An 18,635-nucleotide genomic window follows, 5' to 3' on the forward strand; every position below is an offset into this window, starting at 1 on the left:
CATCACCTCTAGTTTGGCCCTGAAGGTATGTTGATGACACATGTCTCTAAAAACTAAGTCTGTATTCACCGGAGGTGTTTGTTACACAGATGAACAAAAATCACCACAGGCGAAACAGATCTAAAACCACTGTCAATTAATCATTTTCCCTAAAGAGATTAAACAGTGTGCTGTGTCTTCTTTACTGCTTCAATGAAAAGCTGAACATGATTATAATTCTGAAAACAGTCAAATTCCTAAACCAGCCACTAGAGGGAAATAAAGACCCACATAAAGTTACTCTGTTTTGCGCATACTGTATATTTGAATGCTAACCCTCCAGTTTCACGTTCCATTCTGTTTGAGTTCTGTTTACTGTAATGTGTCTGATATTTTTTATTCTTTCTTTCGTAAACGTTTTCTAGGCTACCAGTGCAGTTGCCTCTCTCAATACACAGGGCGAAACTGTGAATCAGAGATCACAGCCTGCTTTCCAAATCCTTGTCGCAACGGAGGGTCCTGTGATCCCATAGGCAGTGCCTTCATCTGCAGTTGCAAGAGCGGGTTGACAGGAGTGACGTAAGTGAGTTTGTACTGCTAGGAGAGGAGGATCCCCTTGTCATCGCTTGATAGTGGCAAGGCAATGGGGCCATCATTTGGTAGTAGAGCTCGTGCCTCAGTGTTCCCAAGGTCATAGGTTAGCTCCTATCGCCTCTGGTTAAAGACTTCATGTAGCAGGTAGGGAAAAAAATGTTGATAAGTTATTGCCACTCAAGGCTCAAGGACCATTGACCTAACTCATTTTCAGCATGATCCTATGCATGTCTACTCAGAAGTAAGGCCTACTGAGTTCAATGAAACTTGCTCTCAGGTTAATGTGTATAGGACTGTAGCCTTCCTTACTGAGTTAGGGAGTAGTACATGATGCAACTAAGGAAGACATGACTGAAACGATGCATGGTATGGACACAAGTGACTGGAGATAAGCAGAAGAGAGCAATCAGTGAAGGCTAGGGTCAGTTTGGTCAGTGCATGGATTGGAAGACTTATTTACCTAGTTATTTAACTTCTGTCTCAACTTTCCTTCATGTAACAGCAAACTACAGTTAGCATAAACTAGTTTGCAAACTCACTTCAAGCTATGGTTTGATGTCCTGGTTTAGCAGCACGTTGCAAACTATGATCTGGAAGCTGGCTTTGGTTCAGTCATAATGACAAACTGTGGTGGTTTTATGGACCAGCATTTGACATTATGTCTGAAAGCAAAGCTAGATATACCACAAAACCAGGATGTTCCTGAGTCCTAGATAGGCCACCACACCTGGCCGCTCTGCAACTAGTGGGTCACATACTGTGTCCCGTGTTATAGTGCCTGGTTTTGCTGATACTGCTCCAAGTCTATCAGTTCACTGTAGTCCACGCTGGCTTAATAGGTAGGTTTCTTGGAAGGCAGCTTTGGTGCAATGTCAATTGTTGAAGTCATCTACCTCTTGTTTTTTTCAGGTGTGAAGAAGATATTAATGAATGTGAGAGAGAGGAGTGTGAAAATGGTGGCTCTTGCGTCAATGTATTTGGTTCATTTTTATGCAATTGCACTCCTGGCTATGTGGGCCAGCACTGTGGACTGAGACCTGTGGTTGTCCCCAACATCCAAGCTGGGCATTCTTATGTGGGCAAAGAAGAGCTCATTGGCATTGCTGTGGTCCTTTTTGTCATCTTTCTGTTAATTGTCCTCTTCATAGTATTCCGCAAGAAAGTGTTCAGGAAGAACTATTCCCGTAACAATATCACCTTGGTCCAGGATCCAGCCACTGCTGCTTTGCTTCACAAAAGCAATGGGATTCAGTTCAAAAACATGAGGAACAATGGCGATGGTCGCAATATCTATCAAGAGGTGGGGCCACCTCAGGTCCCTGTGAGACCAATGGCCTACACCCCTTGCTTCCAGAGCGATTCTAGAAACAACTTGGACAAGATAGTTGATGGGCTTGGGGTAGAGCATCAAGAGATGACAACATTCCATCCAGAGTCCCCTCGGATTCTGACAGCAAGGCGGGGTGTTGTGGTGTGCAGCGTGGCACCCAACCTACCCGCTGTCTCTCCATGCCGTTCTGATTGTGACTCCATCAGGAAGACCTGGGAAAATGGCACTGAAAGTGAGTAATTCAGACAAAGGCAGGTTGGCTTATGGGATTTATGTTACCCAACATGTGCCCATTGGGAACTCTGTTTCATGTTCGGTGTTAGAGTGCAGGTGCCAATGGCACAACTCAGTGGAATGGCATAAAAGAAGGAGGGAGACAGGGGTAAACAAGTCAGTTTATTCTAAGTAAGGTAGCTCCCAGGATGCTGCTTGTTTAAGTTCAAATGTGCTGTGCAAGCACAATGCAGCCTCTTATGAAATTTTTCAAGAAATACAAGATAGAAAAGGCTTCTCCCAAGCTGGCCAACTAAAATAGACCAGGGAGGGGAGAACTGAAGAGATTATTGCTCTGGCAGATCAAATTGTGGCCTTGTCTGTGGCCTGTGAGAGCTGAGAACTCTTGCCCAATTTAAATGCCATGAGACCGGGTTGTGCTCTTCTGGCAGGGACCCAGCACCAAGTACACATGCATGCAATGTTGTCAACACAAAACGGAAATAAAAATAACTTGTCAGGCAACATTTATGGTATTCCTTTTTCATGCATTACAATAAATGTATCTATATCTTTGAGACATCCTGCTGCAGACTTTGGCAGGTACCACTAATGTTAGACTTAAACAGGTCCATTAAAATCAACGTTTATTTCACACGCTGTTATACAGTGAATAGCTTAGCACAGTGGAGGCACTCAAAAAGGAAAAGAAACAAATGATTTACAACAGACTGTAAAGCCAAAGTGAAGCCATGTATGCATGTATATATTAAGGCTGCAACATTTGATCAATTAATCATCTAGCTTAATCAATTAAAAACATTTGATTAATTTCAAAGGTCCACCCCCATTAATCAGGCAGCATTTTTAAAAAATGTTTTTTTTCTTAATACAGATGTTCTGCAGGTGGCAAACACCATATTTTTCACAAGAGCCATTCTCTGGAAATGCCTCTTCTAAGGTGATACTTGCCGTGTCACACACAGTATTTTGAAACAAAGACATGCGCTTTCTCCTTCTGATCCATTGTTTTAGCTTACATGCAGATTTAACCAGTTACTGAAGTAATTGTTTCCATTGAGTAATTGAAAGAGCTTGATTGGCAGTACTCTTAATCATGAGAATGATAGGTAATTGTTTTTCAGTGATAAATTACTATTCCAGCCAAGTGAAGTGGAATCTGTTTGTAGTGTTTCATGCTTTACAACAGAGATCAGTGTATCCAATCTACCCAGTGCCTTTTGTTTTGTGTGTAGGCAAAGGAGTCGACGACATGGAAGAGGTGACCTGTTTTTCAGGAAGTAATAAAGGAAGCAACTCTGAAGTTCAGTCTCTCAGCTCTTACCAGTCAGACTCTGGCGATGATAATGGTAAGAGTTTCTTTATCTCGCTATTGCTACAGTAATGGTTTTGAACTTTATCTCTGGTAATGTGCTGGATACTGATGTCCCAGAAGATTTCATTATGCTAGAGGTATATGAAATTCTGAATAGCATGGTGTGTCTGCTGTGTAGTATGAATATTCCAGGACTGGATTATGCTAGAACTGGAAGGGGAATACAGATGGGTGAAGAAGTGAGTGTTTGTTAATGTTGAAAAGGAGGGACCATGGACATCCTGGTCTAACAGTTCTAGTGAGGACTGTTACACTGGGTTGCTTGTTCAGTACAGACAACTATGTATTTTTATCCCCTGGTTATCATGAGAAGGGATGCCAGAGAAGTTTCCAGCTTCAAATCTCAAGGAAAATCTCCAGCAGGCGAAAGATGTCAACAGATTTATTCGACTGTGGTCCTTCTATCAGCCCGAACATTGTTCATTTCAATGTCACGAATACCAGCAGTGAAAGCCTTAGTATTTATACTACAGGCAAATGTTCTGAAAACAATAACATGGACTACATTGGGATGTCAGCCTTATAGTCACTAGGGGGGAATGGATTTTGAAAAAGCACTTCAGGGGGAGGAGATGGCAAAATTGACTTGCACAGGAAGAGGAAGAATGGATTTTGAAAAAGGATTGAAAAAGCTTGGATGTATACTGTATTCAGGCACTAGAGGTGCTGAATGGAATGGAATTATTCCATTCCATTGCATTACATTCAGCACCTCTAGTGGCTGACTGTAGTATATACCTGTGCTGGGAGACCCAGAAGTGTGTCTTTTCAGCTATTTTTAGCCCCGAGAGGCTGGGGAACTACATGGGTTGGATAAAATCCTCCTGAGGGCCAGATGTGGCCCCCAGGCAGGGATTTTGAGAGCCCTGATCTAGTGCAATATAAAACAATGTTTGTGTCAGAGCTCCAGTGCAGAAATAAGTATAAATCACACAAGTATAAATCAACTGTATAAATCATACGGTTGCTGCGTAATTCTCAGTGCAACTGTGGAAATGATGAAGCAATAAGTCGGAAAATACATGTTCACGTACCTGTATTTGCAAAGATAATGGAGGGAGTTCTTGAAGCAGTGGCGGTCCTGCCATTAAAGTAACGCGGCAATTGCGCCAGGCGCAGAGCCTCGCGCACCTCTAGGACTCTCTGAGGCTCCTGACATGGTTGGCAAACCAGAAGCACAGTTAAAAAGCCCGGGGCAGCTTCGGTAGGCTTCCCTGGTGTGTCCTGCAGTTGCATGAGGCTCTGCGTGCTCCAGGTAAGTGGGGAGGTCTGCCACTGTCTTGAAGGTCAGTGGCTGTGAGGGAAGAGTGCTTAATCTGTCCTCTACCTGCAGATCCTCCTCTGCTAATGACTCCCCCAAGGTCATTTCTATCCCAGTTGTTGCTAGCAGTAGCCAGTGGGGTGGGGTGGCGGGGTCTCACCTTTAATTTTTTTCAGCTACATGTTACTGACGGCACACAATGGGAGGCATAGGTTGTCAAAACTGACGTTGTCGCCTTGTAACATGTAGCTTGGACTACTGCTCAGCTTAGATCTAATGCCATCATTTAATGAGGCATGCAGAGCTATCATCACTTCACACTGGGGCAATAGGTTTCATTTGCTCCTCCGCTTGTGGTATATTGTAGTTTGGATCCCATGAGGGGCATTGGGGAAGAGGGCTGGTGTATGTGTGTGAGTGAGCCTGAAACCAGAGCTGTTTGATGAGAGTCTTTTTATTTTGACGGCTGAACTTGGTCATTGCCCCCCCAAAGGCCTTTGTCACGCAGGCAGTACATAGGAAATAAAAGCCATGCCTGTTGGAAAAAGATTTAAGTCAAAAGACTCACATACCATCTCGGATCCTTATGATTGCCTAAAAGATAATGGTCCCTTTGAAGATAGCAGCCATTCCTCCAGGGGCCCTTAAGCAAGGATTAATTAGAGATTAGCGTCAGGTAGACAAGATACTGTTCTGGTTAATTGAATCTGCTGGACAATCTGGGCTGAATTTATGAACTGATATTCATCACTACATATGAGCTTTTTTTGAAAGTGCTGCCTTTGAATATATCACTGTTTGCTTTTCTGTTGCGAAAACAAATTGTATGGGATTTTCTGAAATTGAAATGTCCTTCAAGCCGCTGCATAATTCATTGATGCTACCCCCTCCCCCACAAATCTGTCTCCGGGAATTTAATATTAGTAACCTTACAGTGTTGTGTGTTATAAATACTAACATGAAGCTATCCTTCCCTTTTTTGTCTGCCTTCCTTCTTCCGCAAGCGTCCATAGTGACTGTCATACAGCTTGTCAACAATGTAGTTGACACTATAGAAAATGAAGGTATTTAATCTTTTTCAGTTATTTCTCCTACTTTGCCATGTACTGTTGTCTTGTTCTTCTGTGCGAAAGGCTGCAGCAGAACCTCATTAACTCACCCTGACTACTCAGGCCACAGCAAATGACTTCCTCTTACAAAACCGCAAGGAGAGAAAGCGTGAGATGGTGTGCGCCTAGGTGACGAATCACAACATTTATTTGTATGATTTCAATAGACGTTGAAGGGTCAGTTCAGACAAATAAGACAGCATTTTCCCTCCCCCCCCCCCACCTAGCAAGGAATGGCTTTCATAGCATTAGTGATTAGTCAGAAAGGGCTAAAAAATTTATTCTGAGTGCATGTCTTTATCTAGAACAGTGATTTTCAACCAGTGTGCCACCGACGGTTTGCAGGTGTGCCATAGGACTTTGGAGGAGGGTCTTTTATTATTAGGGATGTTGGGGGATGTAAGCCCCCCATTGGCATTGCAGTGTACCTTGTCAATTGTCAAAAAGCTGATGGTGCACCTTGACAATCTTAGCACCTTGTCAGTGTGCCATTAGATGAAAAACGTTGAAAATGACTGTTCTAGAACAAAGTCTTTTTTCCTAAATTCTAACAGTATTCTTAACTGCTAATGTGGAGGGGAAAGAAGTCAGGTTACGATTAAATTAATTTTTCCCCCAACAGGTTCAACCTAAGATAATTCATTTGAGGATCTTTCCCCTCCCCCCCTTCCCTTTCCTAATTAATTTCAGCTCAATTTCCACCATGGGTGCAGTCTTCTGAGCTGACGTGCAGTGCAATATTCTGAGTTGAAAACTCACAAATAAGCCAGTTCTCACCTGCATTATCCTACTGTCACCACAGGAAAGAAAAAGGAGCTGTTTTGAACTGTGGAATGAGTGAATTAGGAAGTTATTAAGGGTCTGCTGTGTAATGTAAAGATAACTGTGCATGGCCTTGCGCGGTATAACCACACTGAGTGGGGTGTGGACCTACAACCAGAGACTCAGCGAAGTTCCTCGTGTCTGCTCCGTGTCACCCTTTCAGTCAGGGCTTTTTGTTTTGTTTTGTTTTGGAATAGGCAGGGCCGGTTCAGACAGTGCTGCCTGAGCTACAACCACTGGTCATGCAAGAGAGTGTTTTCCTTCTGTGAATCAGGTTGCGCCCTTCACTGCCAGAAGAATGAGTGTGTGCTGAGGGCCAGTGGCACAGCTACAAGAAAGGCGGTGCAGTGAGTACTGCAGGCACCACAAAGCACTGTGTAAGTGCCCCCCCCCCCACTGTCAGAGCCACTCCAGACACTGACGGCATAGCCTGTGCATGACCATCACTGCCCAGAATGACTCCGATGACGAGTGGAGGAGCCACGGCACTTGCAGTAGTTACTGCGCTGCCCCCCCTGTAGCTATGCCACTGCTGAGGGGGAGCAGTGCCCAAGACTCCTGCCTGCATAAACACCCAGCCTTATCCTGTGCTAAGCAAGGCAAAAGGCTGTGCTTGCACCCGTGCAGCCATTTTCTGCGTCCCCTGTGCAGCATTGTTGCAGTGCCTCCGCAACTCGAGACAGAGTAACCACACCGAAGAGGCTGGACTGGGCAAGGTCTTGCACCAGAGGCATGGCCAGAGGGATCACTGAATCCCACCCCAGCTTGAATTGTCACTGAAACCCCAGGCTTCATATTGGCCGGAACAGTTCTGGAGCCGGGAACCACCCAGATCCAACCCAGTCCCGTTCTGCTCTTCACATGTAAGCAAGCTGATACCAACCCTATAGATCAGCGTTTCCCAGTGTTTGTCCCCCACTGTATGCATGGTTCACCTGTTGGAAGTACCACCAGAAGTAACTGGCGATGATGTCACCGCCAGTTACTTCCAGATTGGGAGACCAGGTGCAATGCAACCAACACTGATAAGAGGCTCACTGCGGACAGAAGGGCTTATCTGAATGAATGAAAAGCGCATGCTAGAACTCTGCCCGCTGGGCCAAGCCTCCTACTGCTGCTCATTGCGTTGCATTGCTGGTCTCACTGCCCGGCAGTGGGGGTCTGGGGGTCCTGCAAGTACCACCTCAAGTACCACCAGTGTTACGAGTACCACTGGTTCAGAAACACTGCTATAGATAACTCATAGAAAGCAAATACTAATTGCAATACTCATTGTCCAAACAAAGCACATCTCAGTGCGAATAGAGTGTTAGTGTGATCCATTCAGGTTCTCACGCTTCACCAGCCTTTGGCAGGCAACCATGGGATTCACATTTCAGAGAGAAAGTCTTTTGGAAATAGAAACTACCATGTAATTCTTCCCTGCCGCTGATCTTTGTCTTAAAACAAAACAAAACTTATTAAAACAGTAGTTTTCTAGTCCCCATAGTTTGGAAGTCTGTAAACCATATCTCCCAAAAATAATTTTTTAAAGAGAGCTTCTGGGGTCTGCTTCCTAAGTTACCTTTTTTCTCAACTAGGAATGCCAACTTTTGTGACAGGTGTCTATCTTCTGCCTTTGACAGCTTGATGGGCAGAAATGAGAAGGTGATATTGCTCTGTTTCCATGACATGAAAATCATCCCCTGTTGATTTCTGTAAATCAGTGGCATAGCTAGAGGGGGTGCAAAACACTAAGTGAATGCACCGTGCAAGTGGCCCCTCCCAAATGCCACTGTTTTGCTCCCTTGCCTGGAATGGCTCCAAAGGGGAGGTGCTGCTTACACACTGCAGAGAGGTTTCCTGCAAAACTTAGTGCTTTGCACTCCCTCTAACTACGCCACTGCTGTATATCGAGCTGTTGTCAAAGGCTCAGACGAGACCCAGACTATATTTCGCTTTGTTTTTGTTTTTTTCCTGGCCAGATGGCAACTCTGTTTCCAGCCTGGAAAGTAATATTTTTGCCGTGGACTCTATGGTGTTTGCTTCAGGTGGCCCAATTGACTGCCTTTCTATTCTATTCTGTTCAGGTTGTTATACCGTGCCTCTCACCGTGGTATCTGAGCGCACTTGGGCCCAGATTTGTTTGAACCGGCCCTGAGAATGGTAGATTTTGATTTTTTTTTTCTGTTTCAAAGTGAGCTAGAGAAAAATAAACCATACTTTGCAATTTAAAAAAAAACTGTATAAATTTTGTGTTAAAGCTTTATGCTGGAATCAGTCTTGCATGTTTGATTCCTGATAATTACTGTAATGCATCATACCAGTTAAGTGATGTTTTCATTTGTGTTTATATTTGTATGATTAGGGGAAAAAACAGATTTTGTTTTACCCTTAAAATGAGGCATTGCTTAAGAGCACTTTTAATAATAATTTAAGTCAGGTGTGTTATATAAGTGTATATTGTACTGTGAAGATATTTTGTGCCTGTTTAACCCTTGCTGGTTGGAAACTTGAGAATTTCCAGTGTCGTATTTTTTTTCCCAATTTGTGCTTAACAGTGTCTGGTATGGAGCAAGAACAGAACTACAACAGAGGTGACTTACCTGCCTTCTGCGATGGGTGGGGGGGTGCACTTCAGGATTGATTTTTTTAACATCTTACTAATACGCTTTGTTTAGTTTTTTTTTCCCCCCTTTGGATCCTGCTGTGCCCAAATTCTGCATGTTTGAGCATGTTGCAGTACATATTTTGGTTGATTTAGGGGTAAAAACCCCATTTATTTTATTTCAGGGGAATGCTGATTCCAGTGATGTAGCTAGATGGGGTGCAAACCACTAAGTGTTAAAGGGAGCCTCAATGCAGCATGCAAGCAACCCCTCCCTCCCTTCGGAGCCATTCCAGGCAGTGGGAGCAAAATGGAGGCAAATGCTCTCCTCTCACCCAGAATGGCTCCGAAGGGAGGGAGGGGTTGCTTGCATGCTGCATTGAGGCTCCCTTTAACACTTAGTGGTTTGCACCCTCTCTTGCTACCCCACTGGCGGATTCTTTCTCATATCTCTGCCTATTACTTTGTGTGTTGTGTAATTTTTTTTTATTTTCCCCAGACCAAGATCTTGAAAATGGACACAACAGCAAGAGCATGCTGACTTTTGTACATGTATAAAATTTTTGAACTTCTCTAACTGACTGATGGATTTCCTCCTCCATGACCAGAAACGTACTCTCAGTTTTTAATTTTTGGTTTCTCAAACTCTTACTTTCTAATGGCATCTGTGAACATGAGATGGTTGTGTTGTGCTTTGCTGATTGCCATTGACACAAACTTGCTTCTCCCCACTCTGGCTAAAGCATGATAGGCCAGTGTTTTACAGAAGCAACTGTGATGCATGCTAGTGATTTTCGTTTGCGCCTTCATTAAGTTGAGACACAAAGGGATTTGCTTTATACCAGGTGCATGCCATAGACCTCATTTGCGCTGATGCCCCAATCACTGTGGATCTGTTTTCTTTCACAGCGTATCACTGGGACACCTCCGACTGGATGCCGAGTGCTCGCTTATCTGACATTGAGGAAGTGCCCAATTACGAGACGGCCGATGGTGGCTCAGTGCACCACGGGAGCACAAGAGAGCTGGAAACAGATTACTATCTTGGTGGCTTTGATATTGACAGTGACTACCCTCCACCACATGACGAGGAATTTTTAAACCAGGACCAGTTACCTCCTCCCCTCCCAGAGGACTACCCAGACCAATATGAAGCTCTTCCTCCATCACAACCAGTCTCTATGGCCAGCACACTTAGCCCAGGTTGTCGGCGACGACCACAGTTCCACCCAAGCCAATACCTCCCTCCGCATCAGTTCCCCAACGAGATAGACAATGGCGGATCTCAGACTGGGAATGAATTTAGTACTTTTGGCGTTGGCCCAGGACCAAATGTTGAAAACATTGGTGCAATGAAGAAGCCTTTATCCTTACACAATTCCCTGGATGCCTCTTCATCTGATGTTTCAGCAGGTTGCGGCTTTGATGACTCTGAGGTCGCCATGAGTGACTATGAAAGTATTGAGGAGCTTCAGCTGGATCACCATCACCTTCACATTCCCTTCGTGGAGACCCATCACCAGACTCAAGTTTGAAGGACCCGTTTCTGTTGATGTTGTCGTCGATGTTGTTTGGTCTTGCTCATAGCATAACTGTTAAAAAAGAAGACATTTTTGCTAAGGAAATAAATCGGGCAAGGCGGAAATAAAACATAATCCATTTTTAACCCTGTCAAGAGATCCGTACTGTATGTGCACACGCAAAGAGAAAACTAATGTCACCCCTGAAATTTGGAACCTGGGGTCCACAGTCAGACCTCATGGTTGATGGAGAGGTTTCCCAGACCTCACACCAGACTGAGCTTTTCTATTCCCACTTTTGTACAGTATTGTACGATCAAAAGTGTTACAAGGCTAAAAATGCTTGCAGTATTAAAGAAGACCCCCCATTTCCCAGTTTCCTCTGGCATGTCTGCATAGGTTACATTTTGGTCACCTAATGAAGGAAAGTACACTAGCTGGCGAGGCTGCTGCTGCGTAAAGTAATTGTTTAAAAAAAAAATCACTTCCAAACAACCCTTTCAATATTACTGGCCCATTAGAAAATCCCTTCTGTAGCATTCTCAATGTAATGTGTAATTATAGTGGCCCTGGTCACATGGCATTCTGATGTTATGGCTGCACCTCCAGCTGCAAGGACGGAGTGGATTGAGAGGCTCCTGAGAACCTTGTGAAGCAGAAAAAGTGTGTGAGAGGGTGACCCTTTTGCTCTGAAGCACATGGAAATTGCAAGTGAACAAGCATACCGTGTTTTCCTTTGGATCCAGTGGGTCACATCAGGTCACACCTGGCCCATGATGCAGTGAGCTGACTTCCCCATCACTATTACAACGAATGTCTTGTGCACTTTAGACGAGAATGAAATATAATTAATAGAATTATTTTACTCTGATCATCAAACATCACTGAAACATCAAACATAGGACACTTGAATGCAAAAAAGATCTAGGCTCCTGTGCTACCTATAGAAGTAAAGCAATATTGGTAACTTGTCATGCAGGTGTAAGAAATACTGCACCTGTTGGACATCCAGCGTTTACAGCGCTGTTAAAAGACATAGGAGCCCTATTTTCTTTTGCATCTGGCCACTGTGTTGGGGAAGCTATTGAGATGTAAAGGTGGTTGGGTATGAGGCCAGAGTAATTGCAAATCTGTGTGCCTCTGCTGAGCAGCTAGTCCTCCATCCCTGATTTGGTGTGTGAGATAATCAGAATGTCTAGGTTTTGTTTGTCACACTTCTTAGATTCAGCAGTATTTGCATTCATCCACATGTTCTCCATAAACACTGTACAAAAACTTTGGGTATACACACATTAATACACCTAGATCTCTTTTCTTCTTTCTTAATAATGGCTTTTGCCTTACCTTAACACAGAGTTTAAGGAGAAGGGGGAAAAAAAACACTTTTCCTTCCCTGAGAACAGCCAGCCAGTCAAGAAGTGTACTGAAAAAGTAAATTATTACTCTTGGAGAATAGTCACAGATGAATGGATGTCCCAAAAGGTTTTTCATGGCCCTGCCGGATCCCATTTCTCTGCTAACACCACATTAGAACAGTGTTTCCAGCACATGCCTTTCACAAAGTGGGAGATTTTCACGACCGATGTGAATGTCGACATTTGTGTTCTCGTTAAGCAAATAGTCAGCGGCCGGTTTTTGGTTTGGTAGGAGGCAGGTGTTAAGAAATTGCCAGCGCAACCAGTAAAATGGCTTTTTAAAACCAAACAGTTGCATAAGCCTTTCAACAGCAAAAAAATTCTTTGGAACCCCAGTTGTGAACTAGGCAAGTCATTGTTTACTGCCATTCCGTTTCTGTGTTTGCACAGGTTTGTGCAGTCGCAAACATTCTGGTTGAAAGGCTGAGATCTGTATTAAAGATGGGTTTTGAGCCAAAGCAATACGTTGCTCGTTTGAATATTCTGAGAAATAGAGGACTGCCCATCTTTCCTGCTTAATTAAATGATACCGTTTGATTACCTGGAGTACCAGAGACATTCATTTATGAATGTGGTCATGGCTTCTTCCATCCTTCCTCAACCTCTCGTGCCCCCTTCCTAATGGCTTCTGCAGGGGGACAACTACGAACTTTGTGTCTCCAAGCCATGAAGGAACTAAAGTCCATGTTTCTCGCCCAAACTCGGTGCAGTTCTTCCAAGTGAGGTGCAGTTAGGTTTGCTCAAAACAATGCCTGATGGCTTACTCTGTGGGGGACGCTAGTTGGTGTGTGGATTGGCCTGACCAGCAAGCACAGTTAATTGTTTATTTTCAGTATATAAATGGATAAATGACAAGGTGTTGCAGAGTCGTGAAAACACCAGTCATTGTCTGGTCTAACTTCTCGAGCTCACAGCTACAGTACACTTTGGTTTCGCTTCAAGTGGGTATAACATATTTGAACCATTGTACAGTTGAACTAGTGACCTCTGATTTTTTTAAAATCCCCTTGCAAAGTACTGTAATTATGAAATTATCCCTGTTGGCTTTCACTGGAAGAGGGAATCTCTAGAGAATGCATCCCTGAAATGCGTATCGAGGTTTATTTTTTGCATTATTACTGGGACATATCAATAATGTTACACAGAAAAATAATTGGAAATGGGAAAAGTCCCATGCATAAGCAACTTTTTGAATGTTGCCATGTCTTGCACTTGGTAGTTATTTTTTCTTGTTTTCTACGAGTCTTCCTCAGAGCATCCCCATCCAGAAAATATGGCACCCCATTGACTTCTTCCTGGGACCCATTATTTCCTGGATCCCCCTTTTTCCAGAACCTATGCAGTCTCCACACTTAGTCATCCCCCCTCCGGATCCATTCCACCTTCTCTACCCTCGCTCCCTCTCTACCAGCAGCGGGCTGCTGACTGCCCCCTAAACCTGAGCCATTGCCACACTCTTATGCAAGGGAGAGGCCAACTGTGCTAATCTCAACAAAAAAAAATAAAAATGTGCCCATTAATTCATTTGCTCTACCATGTCACCTTTTTGGTTCTTCCTAAACCACAGATCTGCAAGTACATTTAGCCCTTTTCCTGTCGTGAAACTTTGATTGTCCAGGCTTTTTTTTATGTCCAGACTGGGCAATAGCCAGAAAAACACTGGCTATGGCCCAAAAGACCGTGAGCACACAGAATTCAGCGCAGTCAAACTGCATCTTATGTTACTTCTTTCATTAAGAGGCAGGCTTAACACCAGAAATGGGTGGGAGAGTTTCCTTTTTTGATAGCTAGCAGGGGCAGGGAGGAGATGACACTTTCCTCTTGCACCTTGTGCTCATTAAAAATCCCTCCAAAGGAATTTTTATTTGCCTTCTGAACAGCTATTTGCAACAGACAGGTACTTTGGGGGTAAATAACAGCTGGAGGGCTATTTTGGTGACCACTATGAAAAAGTGAACCCTTTTCCTTAATGGAACACATATTGATGGGTATACCATAACCAGGGTGCACTTGCAGGCTAGCATAGGCTAGCACAGACGTTTGCCTTTCATAGCCACCACTGAGGCTGAATTTGCTATTCTTCCATTAAAATATAATCTCATATCTGTTTTAGATTTACATTTGATTTTGATGTTATGACATGAGGCACAATCTAGGTTGCCCATTTCACCATGACTATGCCCCATTGAAATCTATGGACTAATGTTTGTCTGGACTCGTAGCCATTTGGCATGCTTCAGAGTGAAATTATGGAATTCTGGACCATACCACATCAGACTTCTGGGATGGAGGGGGGGGGGAGAAATCCCATTTCTGCTGGCTACTCCATGTAAAAAGTCAAACACACACATCATGGAGAGGACTATACGAGCTCTTTCTCCCTCCGTTTACTATACAAAGGGAGGATTTTATTTAATGTGAGGGAACATTCAAAAATATGATATCCACCCCTTCCACCCACAGTCTAAAATGGCACAGTCTGAAAATCTGCCACTAAATTAGATTCCATGAGTTTCAATAAGATTTACACCTAACTCTAAAACTTTTTCAAACCTGTGTCTGGACTATACCACTTCTGACAGGACGTTGGGGCTCCATGAGAGGATCCAAAACAAGGAGAAAGGTTCTAGCCTGGCTGTCTTTTTCTATGTGCAGGGAATTTCTTGGTATACAGGTACAGTCCATCAGATAAGCTCTCACCTGTAGGCAGAAGCACTACACCAGAGGTCTAGGTTGCCCATTTCACTAGCAACTCTATTTCACTCTTGCCATTGTGGCTAATTGTTTTCTTGGCTTGTGCCCTTGATGCCTTTTGCAAATATGAACGTAGAGCTGGACTCTCTGGGAAGTTAAATTCCGCTTGTTAAGCGTTGTGCCCCAACACGAATGCGCACCTGCTCTGAAACTCTTGGTCAGGTTAGCAGGCAGCCCTTGAATTTGATGCATGGATAGCACATAACTTTCCTTAAGAGCGGACACAGTGCGGTGTGAAAAAGCCCATTGGCAAAATGAAGATGAGGCAGTCAACTTCTGCTTCCCACCTATGAAAGCAAGACATATAACCTCCAGAGCGATGTCTCATTACATTCCAAAGTCGTGAGGATACTACTTTGCTTGAGGGAGTGGTGTGGGCCTGATTTAAAAACTTGGGGGCTACAATATATCTGAGTTAAGCAACCCTAGGGGCCTAATCCTATCCAACTTTCCAGTGCCAATGCAGCCCCTAGGAGACCTCCATGACTGCCACCCTACTGCAAGATGCAGTACTTGAAAGTTGGATAGGATTGGGCCCTAAGTCTCTAGGCTACAGTCGATTTTAGCATGCTGAACTCTGCCGGTCACAAGAGAACTCTCTGGAGAGGCAGGTACAAGTATTTCGGAGGAACAAGCTCAACAAGCAACTAGCTTTGAGACAGGATTGTGAAAATCTGCAGTTGTGTTGCATTAACAGATCTGTCTTAGAGAGGGCTAGGCTAGGACCCCCTTTGGATCCAACTCAATGGAAATATTAAATAAGAAAAAGCACTTAATTTTTGATGCAAGGTTTGGTGTTTTGTTATTTTTAGGTCTTTGTGGTATTCTAACCTTACATAATTGTACTGTACTACAATCCCTTGTAAGCTTGTCAGTTACTTTCAGTTTGGTGCAAAGCCTTGGAAAGTGCAAGCTTAAAATCAGTGGCATAGCTAGTGGGGGTGCAAAGTGCTAAGTTTTGCAGGGAGCCTCACAGCAGCATGCAAGGGGCCTCTCCCCCTCCCTTTCAGAGCCATTGCAGGTGGAGGGGCATATACCTCTGTTTCGCTCCCCCAGCCTGGAATGGCTGTGAAGGGGAGGGGCCCCTTGCACACTGCTGTGAGGCTCCCTGCAAAACCTAGCGCTTTGCACCCCCTCTAGCTATGCCACTGATTTTAAGCTTGCACTTTCCAAGGCTATGCACCAAACTGACAATAACTGAACACGGGAGAAGGGCAGGTTGGGAAGGGAGTGATCATGTTAATTTCATTGTGTAAAAAAAAAAAATGTAAAGCAATAATTTACAAATGTTGTATTTCAAGGCCATAGCCAAGCTTTGGCGGTGCTAAGTACACAGGTAGTGCAAATTGGAACCCTCGCTAGTGTAGAGTCATCCTGTCACTAAACATTGGAATTGTTATCCGAACAATTTTCCAAGTCCACCATATTAACTGCATTTGAGGAGGTTCATTGGGGGGGGTAGGGTTAAAAAGTTCTCTTTTAAAGCACTGTATAAGAAGGATCGTTGTCTTGTAAAATTTTACCTGTTGCAAAAACAGGCTGGTTTGTAAAAGATGTATGTTTTTGGTGTTTAAAAAAAAGTTTATAAAATAATGTATATAATAATTTTGAAATTACTGGGCTTTTGTAGATATTCAGTGCCGATCAGGTTGCTTCTAATGTCTTTCCTCTGTGTTCATTTCTGTATACTGACAGATTCATCGGTGTCAGACGTAACATTTACGGTATCTGCCAAATTTAACGGAAAGAGCTGATAGGTTTGAGAAACTGCTTCTTAATCATGTTAGAACATACTGTAATTTTCCTTTGGATCAACAGTTTTAACATTATTCTCTGTTTCTAAGAGACTGTTCCTTAAAGGCTTCTTCTTTCAGATGAATGTGTTTTTTTGCACAAATCATATTAGGGACCTGTTTTCCGAACCCCATTCAGGTGGCTGAAGAAGGTCCCGTCATTCTACCCAACCACACAGCAGCGTCCTTTATGCAAAAGAGAAGGTTATCACTTTGAGTGGATCTCGTTCCTCCTCAGCATACATGTTGGTCCTTTCATATTTGCTGTTGGCAGTATTGTCTTGTGTTATTTTGCTATAAAAAGAAAAACACAACAAAAAAAAAGTGTACAGGTTTGTAACTGCCCAAATTTGCTAAGTTGATCGTTAAAACCAGTTTTCAAGTAAAAATTGAAAAAGAAACCCCATGAACCTTGTGTCAACTGTTTATTGATGTCTCTTAGTGGGGTGCTGTCTTACTTTAAGTAGCCAGACTATGGGCCCAGTCCTATACCTGTCTACTCAGTAGTAAGTCCTGTTATAGTCAACGGCAGGGGTGTCCAAAGTTTTTTGCAGGAGGGCCACATCATCTCTCTGACGCTGTGTCAGGGGCCGAATTAATTTACATTTCAAATTTGAATAAATTTACATAAATGAATATATTAAAGATGAACTTATATGAATGAATGAAGGTCTTGCAATAGCTCAAGGCCTATAAAAGTCCTTTGCTGCTGCTACTGCATCACAGACGTGAAACAGCAAGCAGTGGAGGGAGCCCCTATCCCACAGCTCACGCTAGAGGTCAAGCAGTCGCCCTCACGCTGAGAGCAGTTGCGTCGGGCCAGTATGGGCTCCAACAAATCTCTGGAGGGCCAGAGGCTCATTGGAGACTAGGGGCTCCCTGAGGGCCGCATTGAGAGGCCTTAAGCGCTGCAAGTGACCCCAGGACTGGCGTTTGGGCGCCCCTGGTCAACGGGTAAGTGTGGAAAGCATTGCAGCCTACAAAGCCAGGGGCTCCACAAAGCTGGAAAGGTTCCACAACAACCTTCATGCCAATATATTGTTGGTGACACTCCTGTATTTGGGCCCAATCCTATCCAACTGTCCAGCACCAGTGCAACCTCAATGCAGCCCTGAGGCAAGGGAACAAATTTTCCCATACCTTGAGGAGATCTCTGTGACTGCCTCTCCACCACAGGATGCAGCGTACGCCCCATTGGTACAGCTGCACCAGCACTGGAAAATTGGATAGGATTGGGCCCTTTGGCTCTTATCTGCAGAGCAGCCACTCTACCTGATACAACAACCTCTGTGTGTGTTGCATCAAGTCAGAGTTTGGATCCCTCTGGATCCCTGCAACACTCTCTGGAATCAGGTAGCTATAAGCATAGAATCATAGAGTTGGAAAGGACCCACAAAGTCATCTTGTCCATCTCCAGAAGGTATTTGTTGAGCCTCTACTTGAAGATTTCCACTGAGAGAGCATGACCACCTCCTTTGGCAATTTGTTCCACTGCTGAACCATCAAAAATTTCTTCCTGATGTCCAACCAGAATCTCTTCTCTTGCAGTTTGTATCCAATAGATCTAGTTTTACTCTTTGTCCCTTCTTCCATATGACAGCCCTTCAGGTGCTTGAAGAGCGCTATCATATCCCCTCTTAGCCTTCTCTTCTCAAGGCTGAACATACCAGGTTTAACCTTTCCTCATAGAGCTTATTCTTCAGCCCTATGATCATTCTTATTGCTCTCCTCTGAACCCACGCCAGTTTGGCTGCATCTTTTCTGAAGTGTGGTACCCAGAACTAGACACAGTACTCCTGGTGGGGCTGTCTGACAAATGCAGAATAAAGTGAAAATAATACTTTAATCCAGGGCTTTTCAAA

The 18,635-nt window shown here is 43.9% G+C and overlaps 1 protein-coding gene across 1 annotated transcript in view; it reads left to right on the forward strand.

Annotated features, from left to right (window-relative positions):
* FAT3 (FAT atypical cadherin 3) overlaps positions 1-11,138 on the forward strand; it is a 374,334-nt gene extending 363,196 nt beyond the window's left edge. The window contains exons 23-28 of the mRNA XM_066620610.1: positions 405-558; positions 1,483-2,135; positions 3,373-3,486; positions 5,778-5,837; positions 9,245-9,280; positions 10,201-11,138. Coding sequence (XP_066476707.1) covers positions 405-558; positions 1,483-2,135; positions 3,373-3,486; positions 5,778-5,837; positions 9,245-9,280; positions 10,201-10,826 — 1,643 coding nt within the window. The 3' untranslated portion in view covers positions 10,827-11,138. The remainder of the gene's footprint in view (positions 1-404; positions 559-1,482; positions 2,136-3,372; positions 3,487-5,777; positions 5,838-9,244; positions 9,281-10,200) is intronic.
* Positions 11,139-18,635: the final 7,497 nt, after the last annotated feature.

This window comes from Tiliqua scincoides, chromosome 3 (assembly GCF_035046505.1).
Source record: "Tiliqua scincoides isolate rTilSci1 chromosome 3, rTilSci1.hap2, whole genome shotgun sequence".
NCBI classification, from domain to species: domain Eukaryota; kingdom Metazoa; phylum Chordata; class Lepidosauria; order Squamata; family Scincidae; genus Tiliqua; species Tiliqua scincoides.